Source organism: Xyrauchen texanus, chromosome 37 (genome assembly GCF_025860055.1).
Source record: "Xyrauchen texanus isolate HMW12.3.18 chromosome 37, RBS_HiC_50CHRs, whole genome shotgun sequence".
Taxonomy (NCBI): domain Eukaryota; kingdom Metazoa; phylum Chordata; class Actinopteri; order Cypriniformes; family Catostomidae; genus Xyrauchen; species Xyrauchen texanus.
Genome location: NC_068312.1, coordinates 13,135,131 through 13,144,508, shown reverse-complemented (window position 1 = coordinate 13,144,508; position 9,378 = coordinate 13,135,131). Strand labels below are relative to the sequence as shown.

General features: G+C 37.5%; 1 protein-coding gene across 1 annotated transcript; it reads right to left on the bottom strand.

Moving 5' to 3' along the window:
* Positions 1–2,368: 2,368 nt before the first annotated feature.
* On the bottom strand, positions 2,369–8,764 carry LOC127631305 (protein FAM107B-like). The gene is made up of 5 exons (XM_052109390.1): positions 8,644–8,764; positions 7,792–8,010; positions 7,579–7,690; positions 6,655–6,802; positions 2,369–2,626 (listed from the first exon to the last, which is right to left on the bottom strand). The coding sequence occupies exons 2-5, from the start codon at positions 7,979–7,981 to the stop codon at positions 2,510–2,512; spliced, it is 567 nt and encodes a 188-aa protein (XP_051965350.1). The 5' UTR covers positions 7,982–8,010; positions 8,644–8,764; the 3' UTR covers positions 2,369–2,509.
* Positions 8,765–9,378: the final 614 nt, after the last annotated feature.

Genomic DNA, 9,378 nt, shown 5'->3' with positions numbered 1-9,378 from the left:
TACTTTTTGTATTGTTTTCCTGTATAAATAAATAAAAATCCTATTGGATTTATCTTATTTTAGAAACAACACTGCATAAGATATTTAGGTTATTCAGAGAATGTATTTTTTAACATGTATTATGTCTTACTGTACTGGCAGAGTTTTTAATAGTCAAAAGAAGTGAAAAAATCTACCAGTGCTGAAGAAGTAATCCAAAGTATTTAGATTGTTACTGACCTTGAGTTAGCTAACGGAATATGTTGCAAATTACATTTTACAGCATGTCATCTGTAGTGTAATACATTTCAAAAGTACATTTCCCTCCCAACCCTGTGCATAGGCAACAAATGTGCATAACTGATATCTAAAATAAGAACAAATATAAGTAGGCTATATAAATAAATATAATATGACGTGTTACACTTGGACTTCTGAACATTTAGATTTTCACCATAAATGATAAGGTGACTCTATTTTCGACAAAATGTGATTAACAATATTTTACTGTAAAAGTTGTGATGTTCACAGCTCGAGTATATAAAGAGATTAACCCCTTCTCATAATATCATGGTCATTTACCTTCAGCCCTGTTCTCAGGTGGACTCTCATGATGACCCACTGTCTCCACAGTCTCAACTTGACCAGAGCTGCTCTCTGTCGGGGCGACTTTTGCAGCTCTTCTCCACTTCCAGAAGGGCATCAGCTTCTTTCGCCTCTTCTTTCTATCAGCAGAAGCAGCGGGATTCTCACCCGCCCGATGACTGCTGCAGGATTCTGGTGCGGGTCGATGGTGAGACTCCAACTCCAGATCGCGAACCTTGTTCGTCTTACACAGTGAAACTAGCTGTCCCATAATGAACAGATAAACGCCAACTACACTCTCAGAGAATTACGAGAAATTCACACTTTTATATGCAACTCTCACTACTTTAAGAATTCTTTCTATTACGTCATAAACACCTAAGAACTTTAGAATATTCAAACAACGTCACTCTTGACACACATTCTGAGAGAATTACACGCATACATAGAACATTAGGATACTTAAAAATATAAGTGATAAAAACATATAATTATTATAAAATATAAATACAAATAATTTGTGAATATACATCGTAAACTATATTAATATAAATAGTGTAGATGTTTTCCCATAGAAATGTTGGCCATTTTTGTACGTTACATGTTTGTTAGTTTTTTCCATATCTTTTCTGTCTGCATGTTGGTCTTTCTATTGCTCCAAAAAGTATTTAGAAATAAACAATTAAGCATATCATTGCATTAGATAACAAAATATAAAAGCAAGTGGCATTTATTTTAAAGATATATAGCATGAGCACACTTTTCAAGCAAAACATTTCACAAAAAGAAGTTTGTTAGGTTTGAAATAATAATAATAAAAAGAATAATTGTTGAAAATACAAACAAAAAGTATTGTGACAGTGTGTGGTTGTCAAGTGTTAATTGAGTTAATAGGCATTCTTCTTGGTGGCCTTCCATAGACCAGAGTCTCCTTTTAATGATTGACTGGTGCACATTCACAACGACTGTTGCCAGAGCTGCCTGTAGATCCCTTGATGACACCAGTTGGTGCTTTGAGACTTCTCAAAGCATCTTGCACTCTGCTTTTAGGGTGATTTTGGTCAGTCAGCCTGGTCTGGACAGACTGTTAGTGGACTGAAAGCTTCTCCATTTGAAAATCATTTAACTTAAAATGGAAAGGTGGATTTGAATTAGCTTGGAAACGACTTCCGGACTCATAAGCCTCAACAATCTTCCCTCAGGGATCAGCCAGCTCTTTTATTTTGCCATGATAATAGCATGTACTTTAATGCTTATGACCATATCATACCAGTTTATTGAGGTTTATATTAGTTGTGGTCTTTCTTCCTGATGTTCTACTAATTACACTTGCTCTTCTTCTAATTGGTGCTCTTGATTCTACACCCCTGATAAAACAATTTATATTTCAAATATTCAGCAGACAATTAGATGGAGTTACAAAAGGTGCTTTTAGTTTTTTACATTCAGTGACAGGTTGTGGTTAATGTAATAAACCAAATAAAACTTCCTTGTTTTGCACTTTAAATTAAACAATGTGAAGAGCAACAACTGATAGACCGAGTGCTCTTTCAGGATTCTGCTGTGAAACTGAACTGATTTAAACAAATGCCAAAATACTGACAGTGACTGCACATCAGCATTATGCTCTTTACCAACCCTTTTACGAGTATCCATCAGTGAACCATATATGTACATGATACACAGTAATCATTCAGTGCCATGCTTTATATCACAATTACAATAGCATAACCAGCTGTACCATGGGACCACCACAGTCCTTCTGTAGGGAGGTTTCTATCTACAATAAAACATTGTTGTAATATATATCCGTTCAAACATGTATGAAAAACAAATGATTAATATCAGATATAATGGAAAACACTGTGTACATTATTCCACAATAAATTTACATGGCCAGATGAGCTTTTCCTTTAGTCAGATCAGTGTCTTGGGCTGATCACATTTAGGAGTGAGTGTGCTTGTGCAGGGCTGAATGGACTTTCTTCAGGTTCTGTCTCACTCTCACAAACTCCAAGAGCTGAACCTCCTCCTGTAACTTCTGTTCCTCTTCCTTCTCTTTCTGAGATATCAAGAGATACATAACTTAGACTGCATGAACACATTTTAAATGTAAACATTTTAAAAACTTTAAAAATATGACCATTTAAAAATATGCAGCCAGTTGCGGAAACTCCTTAAAGGAATTCACCCTCATGCCAACCCAGATGTGTGACTTTCTTTCTTCTGCTGAACACAAATTATGATTTTTAGAAGAATATTTCAGCTCTGTAGGTTCATAAAATGCAAGTGAATGGGTGCCAAAATGTGATGCTCCAAAAAGCACATAAATGCAGCATAAAAGAAATCCATACAACTCCAGTGTTTAAAACCATATCATCCAACATGATATGATAGGTGTGGGTAAGAAACAGATAAATATTTACATCCTTTTTTTTGTGCTAGACATTTTTCTCCCAGCCCAGTAGGGGGCATATGCATGAAGAATGCTAAAGATCAAAACACAAGAAGAAGAATGTGAACGTTAATGTGGAGATTGACTGAGGAGGGAAGAGAATTTAGGGTAAGAAATTACTTAAATATTGATCTGTTTCTCACTCACACCTATCATATCACTTCTGAAGATATTGATTTAACCACTGGAGTCTTTGGATTACTTTTGTGCTGCAATTATGTAATTGTTGGAGCTTAAACATTTTGGCACCCATTCACTTGCATTGTATGAACCTACAGAGCTTAAATATTCTTCCAAAAATCTTAATTTGAGTTCAGCAGATGAAAAAGTCATACACATTTGGGATGGCATAAGGGTGAGTAAATGATGAGAGAATTTTCCTTTTTTGGTGAACTATTCCTTTAAGAAAACAGTAATAATAACCTTGATGTTTTGATCCTGTACTAGAGCTGCTCCAGATGAATATGGGATAATACTGTTTGGTAGAAGCAGGCCCCTTTCTCTTTGTTTAGAGAGAGGGAGATTTAGAATGAAGTTTGAATCTGTATCTAATCTGTATGAATCTGTATAAACTGTGAAATTATTGTTGAACATTAATCTCGTACTATATAGTTGTCTTGTTGACTCTCTGAGCTAAATTATTAGCCCTTTTCAGCCAGAGCATGTGAGCGGAGCATAGCAGGAGCAGAGCAATCAGAATTTCACAGAAGTAAGGAGTGCATCTCACAAGATCTCCAGCTGATCTCGAGGCGCTCCCCATCCTCCCAGAATGCGCTACAATGTCTCATGCGGCCACATGAATATGCATTTGCATCTACACTGACAAATATATGGTGTTGGCAGCTCTATTAGATCCAAGATTTTAAACAGAGTAGATTATCAGAGATGAGCCATTCAGTGAATAATAACATTGGTCATCTGCTGTTAACAGGGGCCAAATCCAACAGACCACAATGAGGTGAGAGCGCAGAGGCAGTTCAAAACACAGATTCATTTCCCAGACATACACTGATCAGCATTACAACATTAAAACCACTGACAGGTGAAGTGAATAACATCGATTATCTCGTTCCAATGGCACCTGTCAAGGGGTGGGATATATTAGGCAGCAAGTGAACTGTCAGATCTTGAATTTCAAGTGGAAGGATCTGAATGATTTTGACAAGGGCCAAATTGTGATGGTTAGATGAGTGGGCCAGAGCGTCTCCAAAACAGCAGGTCTTGTGGGGTGTTCCCAGTATGCAGTGGTTAGTACCTACCAAAAGTCATCCAAGGAAGGACAACCTGTGAGCCAGCAACAGGGTCATGGGTGCCCAAGGCTCATTGATGCGTGTGGGGAGTGAAAGCTAGCCTGTCTGGTCCGATCCCACCGAAGAGCTACTGTAGCACAAATTGCTGAAAAACGTAATGCTAGCCATGATAGAAAAGTGTCAGAACACACAGTGCATCGCCACTTGCTGCATTTGGGGTTGCGCAACAACAGATCAGTCAGAGTGAAAATGCTGACCCTGGTCCACCGCCGAAAGTGTCTACAATGGGCACGTGAGCGTCAGAACTGGACCATGGAGCAATGGAAGAAGGTGGCCTGGTCTGATGAATCATGTTTTCTTTTAGATCATATGGACAGACGGCTGTGTGTGCGTAGTTTACCTGGGGAGAGATGGCAGCAGGATGCACCATGGGAAGAAGGCAGGCCGGAAGAGGCAGTGTGATGCTCTGGGCAATATTCTGCTGTGAAACATTGGGTACTGGCATTCATGTGGATGTTACTTTGACACTTACCACCTACCTAAACGTTGCAGACCACGTACACCCCTTCATGGCAATGGTATACCCCGATGGCAATGGCTTCTTTCAGCTGGATAATTCGCCCTGCTACACTGCACATATTGTTCAGGAATGGTTTGAGGAACATGACAAAGAGTTCAAGGTGTTGACTTGGCCTCCAAATTCCCCAGATCTCAATGTGATTGAGAATCTATGGGATGTGCTGGACCAACAAGTCAGATCCATGGAGGCCCCACCTCGCAACTTACAGGACTTATAGGATCTGCTGCTAACGTCTTGGTGCCAGATACCACGGGACACCTTCAGAGGTCTTGTGGAGTCCATGCCTCGATGGGTCATAGCTGTTTTGGTGACACAAGGGGCACCTACACGATATTAGGTAGGTGGTTTTAATGTTGTGGCTGATCGGTGTATGTCTGTAAAATAATTATTACTGGGGAAGTCTGTAATGTTTACCATCTATTCTCACAGGATAAGTAATGTCTGCATAGCAGAGATGGGAGTGTCCACTGCATGTTCACACAGCTGTCACGTGAAACTGACCCATCAGAAAATGTATTTAGTTTTGCTCATTAATAATGCAGTGAATAATAAACATTCTGTATCTGGGATAATTAGAAGAAACTCATCAAAATATTTGGCCAAATCATCCTATTTTACATTCCTGAACTGAAAATATAGACAATCCATTTACATTATGGAATTAATATAAATGATTACGGTAACACTTTATAATTAGGTTGTACTTGTTAACACTTGTTAATGCATTAGGTTATCATGGTGAACAATAATTGTTTTCACACCATTTTTTTTAATCTTCAATAAAGTTAATTTATTAAAAAATCTGTGGTTTGTTGTTGGTTTATGTTTACTTGTAATGCATAAAAGGAATATTCCAGGATCAATACAAGTTAAGCATTTGTAGCATAATGTTGATTAACGCAAACATTCATTTTTACTTTAAAAAAGAATAAGAAGCATAAATCACAGTAACTGTCGATTACTTTCAATGGAAGTAAATTGGGCCAATCTGTAAACATTAAAATACTCACTGTTTTAAAAGTGTAGCCACAAGACACATACGAAATGTGTGTTAACATGATTTTATTGTGATAAAACCACTTACTGACCTTTTCTGTGGAAAGTTACATTAAATTTAACTTTGTTGCCATGACGACGTAATGCCTTAAACCCTAAAATGACCATTTAAACAACTTTACAGATCAAATAATTACATTATAAATTAATGTAAGTGCTTTTATAATATAATAAGCTTCACATTTCTGCTTTTAAAACCGTTTAATTTAAACCCTTAAAAAATTGGCCCCATTCACTTCCATTGTAATTGCCTCACTGTAACCTCTTGCTTTCACAATAATTAACCTTGTATTGATCCCAGAACATTCCTTTAACTAATGTTAACATATACAACTTTTAATCTTAAAAATGTATCAGTATATTTTACAGTTAACATTAGCAAACATCAATAAGTACTGTAAACGTATTGTTCATTGTTTATTCATATTGACCAATGAAGTTACCTAATGTTATTGAACAAACTTATTGTAAAGTGTTACCATTATTGCAATAATTACATTATAACGGTTTTCTAAACAAGTTTTTTTTTTTTTTTTGCAACTGGGCACAGAAACTTAGTTTCCATCAAAATACCACACCACATTGATCGAAACTACAATTAAACTATGGTAATGCGGTTTGCCAGCACTTTCATTAAAAAGGAAATGAAACAAAAATAAAGAAATGAAACAAAATTGTCCAAATTCAACTTATTCCGATTCATTTACATAAGACACACAAACACACATCACAAACTGGTGTTAGCTGACCATCATCTCCTGATGTTTCTGCTGGCGTTTGAGGAGGACTTGTTCTAGAGGGCTCCTGCTCTGTTCTCCCTCCTCCTTCTGGGTCTGTTCTCTCTTCCTCCTCTCCAAAACCATCTGAAGCTCTGGCTTACAACACGCCACCAGCCCTCTGTCCCGCCCAAAGAACCAAAGCATAAGAAAGAGTCAGAGACAGATATAAAAGTAGCATTGTTATATTTTTAAATACAAACCAACCCCTAAAATCAGAGGGAAATTACTTGAAAAGAACGTAGTTCAAGCCCCAACCCCAGTCCCAACCCTAACCCTAAAATCGAAAATGGATGATAAGAATGCCAAACCAACAAGGATGCTGACCTAGAAACATGTTCTACTTGGGTTAATCACATTAAGAGCCTGGCACTACCTTTAAATTATACATCTCAACAAAATGATACCATGTAGCCTACTCAAGGTAAACAATTTGATCAACATTTTTCTTATACTTTCAAAATGATAACTCTCTGTCATTATGTCACTGAATTGTGTCATCATGAGTGTTGACTGATGTTATTGTAGTCAGTTTTAGGGCAATTTTTGATACCATCCAAACCAAGACTGAACTTTTCCTTTTTAGTACATCTCCAAAGGACATCACATTACTAGGAGGTTGCACATAGCAGGAGTGACCTGCCTAACATTACAGTGCCTGACACAGTATGGCTTGAGAGTAGACTGCTGATAATACCAGCGGGTGTACGATTGCAGCCTGTGTGTCCACACATGGCTGCCTGACACAAAAGACCAGGGAGAAAGAACGAGCCATCATCAATTTTTCACCAGCCCCACTTAAAAAAAAGCTCAGCGGTTTACAAAAGACAACATTTCATCAAAGGGGGATATGAAAATGTTTCTGCGTGGTAAAAGTTCCTATATTTTTTTCCTCACTTTTTGTGGGCCAGTAACAGCTCTTTGTGGAGTTCCTGGTGGCTCCTCGAGGCTTTCACTGGGTTGTTCAGGTTCTCGGGACCCTCGGCAACATCACATTTATCTGCATTTTCTTACACACAAAAGGTATTTCTGCAAGATTCTACAAGACACAGTCTAATTCCATCATGCATTTTAAAGGTGAAGCCTGTGAAAAACATCAGGGCAACAAACCTCGATTATGGCCATGATGATACAAAGAACTACAATGAAATGTGTCTGTGGGCGATTTTGTTCTGGCCTGGGCTGGTCTTGATGAGTTGGAGACGTGGTTGTGTCCTGTGACTGCACTGTTGGATAAGGCATTTTTCAGATCTTGCTCGGTTGGTCTTATCGGGAATGATGTTGCGTTGGCTGATCTCATGGCACACACTCCTGCTGCATGCTGGGCAACTGAATGTTGGGGTGGTCAATGAAAGCAATGAGAGTAACAAGAGGGGGGGAGATTGAGTTTCACCTAAGTTGGAATCTATAATTTATCTGCTGGCCAAATGCCTGTCCTGCACAAATCTTTTATTTGTAATTTCAAGCACAATCACATGAACAGATTGCGTACAGATTAAAAGAACGCATCAAGTTTACATGCAACTAAAGCATCATGGATAAGAAGATACATAAGGCAACAGACTGACGTAAAAAGACATGTTTTCATTTATTACTACCACTTCTAATTCGAAGGGAGCATATCACATTATTGCACTGCACATTGTGTAAATTGAAGAAAAAAAAAAAGGCATTAAAATGATGCTTAAAATTACATTATATTATTAATTAACACACGTATAGCCTACGCATGTATACAGTGAATTCTACAAGCACTGAAATAGAAAACACGTTTGATTCGAGTTTGGACTTGTTGGAAGATGATTACCGTCATCATCTAAAACTACTTTACAATTCCCCCAGGAATAATGAATTACATTGTGTCACACACCTATTTTGCAACAAACATATCGGCCTAGGTAACCATTGTTATGTAAGAATGTCAGATAAGATGAAAAATATAAAGTCTAGTTGTCAGCTCACCCAAAGTGTGTCACCGCTCCATGAGCGAGGTCTCCTCTGGCCAGAAGTAAGTATGGGCTATCATATTCACCACACAGCACAGAGGACGGACACCTGAGAAAGGTGCGACTTTATCTCGTCCGTCAATCTGAAATGCATTTCATCTTTACGCCGCATGGGGGCAGTGTAATGTAAGAGGGGGACCGGCTAGGGGTCGTTCACACCGAACGTGTCCTTGAGCTAAAAGGTTCATTCTTCCAATTCGGCGACATTTAAATCCCCAGTACACTAGTTCAGTTGTTTCATTTCACCCTATTAAAATTGTAATAGGCTTGGTAAAAGTAATTAAGAGACTTTATAATGTTACACACTGCTGTGGACCTTAAAGTTAAATGTTAAACAATTAAAATAATGTTAATATTTTCCTCATGTTCCCAGAGCTGCACGTCAAACACATTTGACAAACTGGTGCTAAATCATTGTATTCAAGAAAAATCTAGAGACATTGTCCAATGTTGTACTTCAAACACATCATAAAGTGATGCCTATCTAAAAATGACTAGGATAAGTTATTCACTAACAATTTTTAAATAAATCTATTATGCAAAAAAAAAAAACAACAACAACAACAACAACAAAATAAATTCTTAATGAGATTCTTTATCTTTTAGTAAAAATAAACATCCTAATTACAACTTAAATTTACCTGTAATTTTATTGTATAAGATATTAAAGGTGCACTCAGTAATTTATTCC

What these genes read in the sequence shown, in the direction of transcription:
- LOC127631305 (XM_052109390.1), bottom strand. Translation starts at nt 7,981, where the DNA reads ATGAGATCAGCCAACGCAACATCATTCCCGATAAGACCAACCGAGCAA. An exon ending in TCATCATGGCCATAATCGAG is followed by an intron (nt 7,691 to 7,791) that starts GTTTGTTGCCCT and finishes TTTGTGTGTAAG; the next exon opens with AAAATGCAGATAAATGTGAT. An exon ending in AGAAACATCAGGAGATGATG is followed by an intron (nt 2,627 to 6,654) that starts GTCAGCTAACAC and finishes TTGATATCTCAG; the next exon opens with AAAGAGAAGGAAGAGGAACA.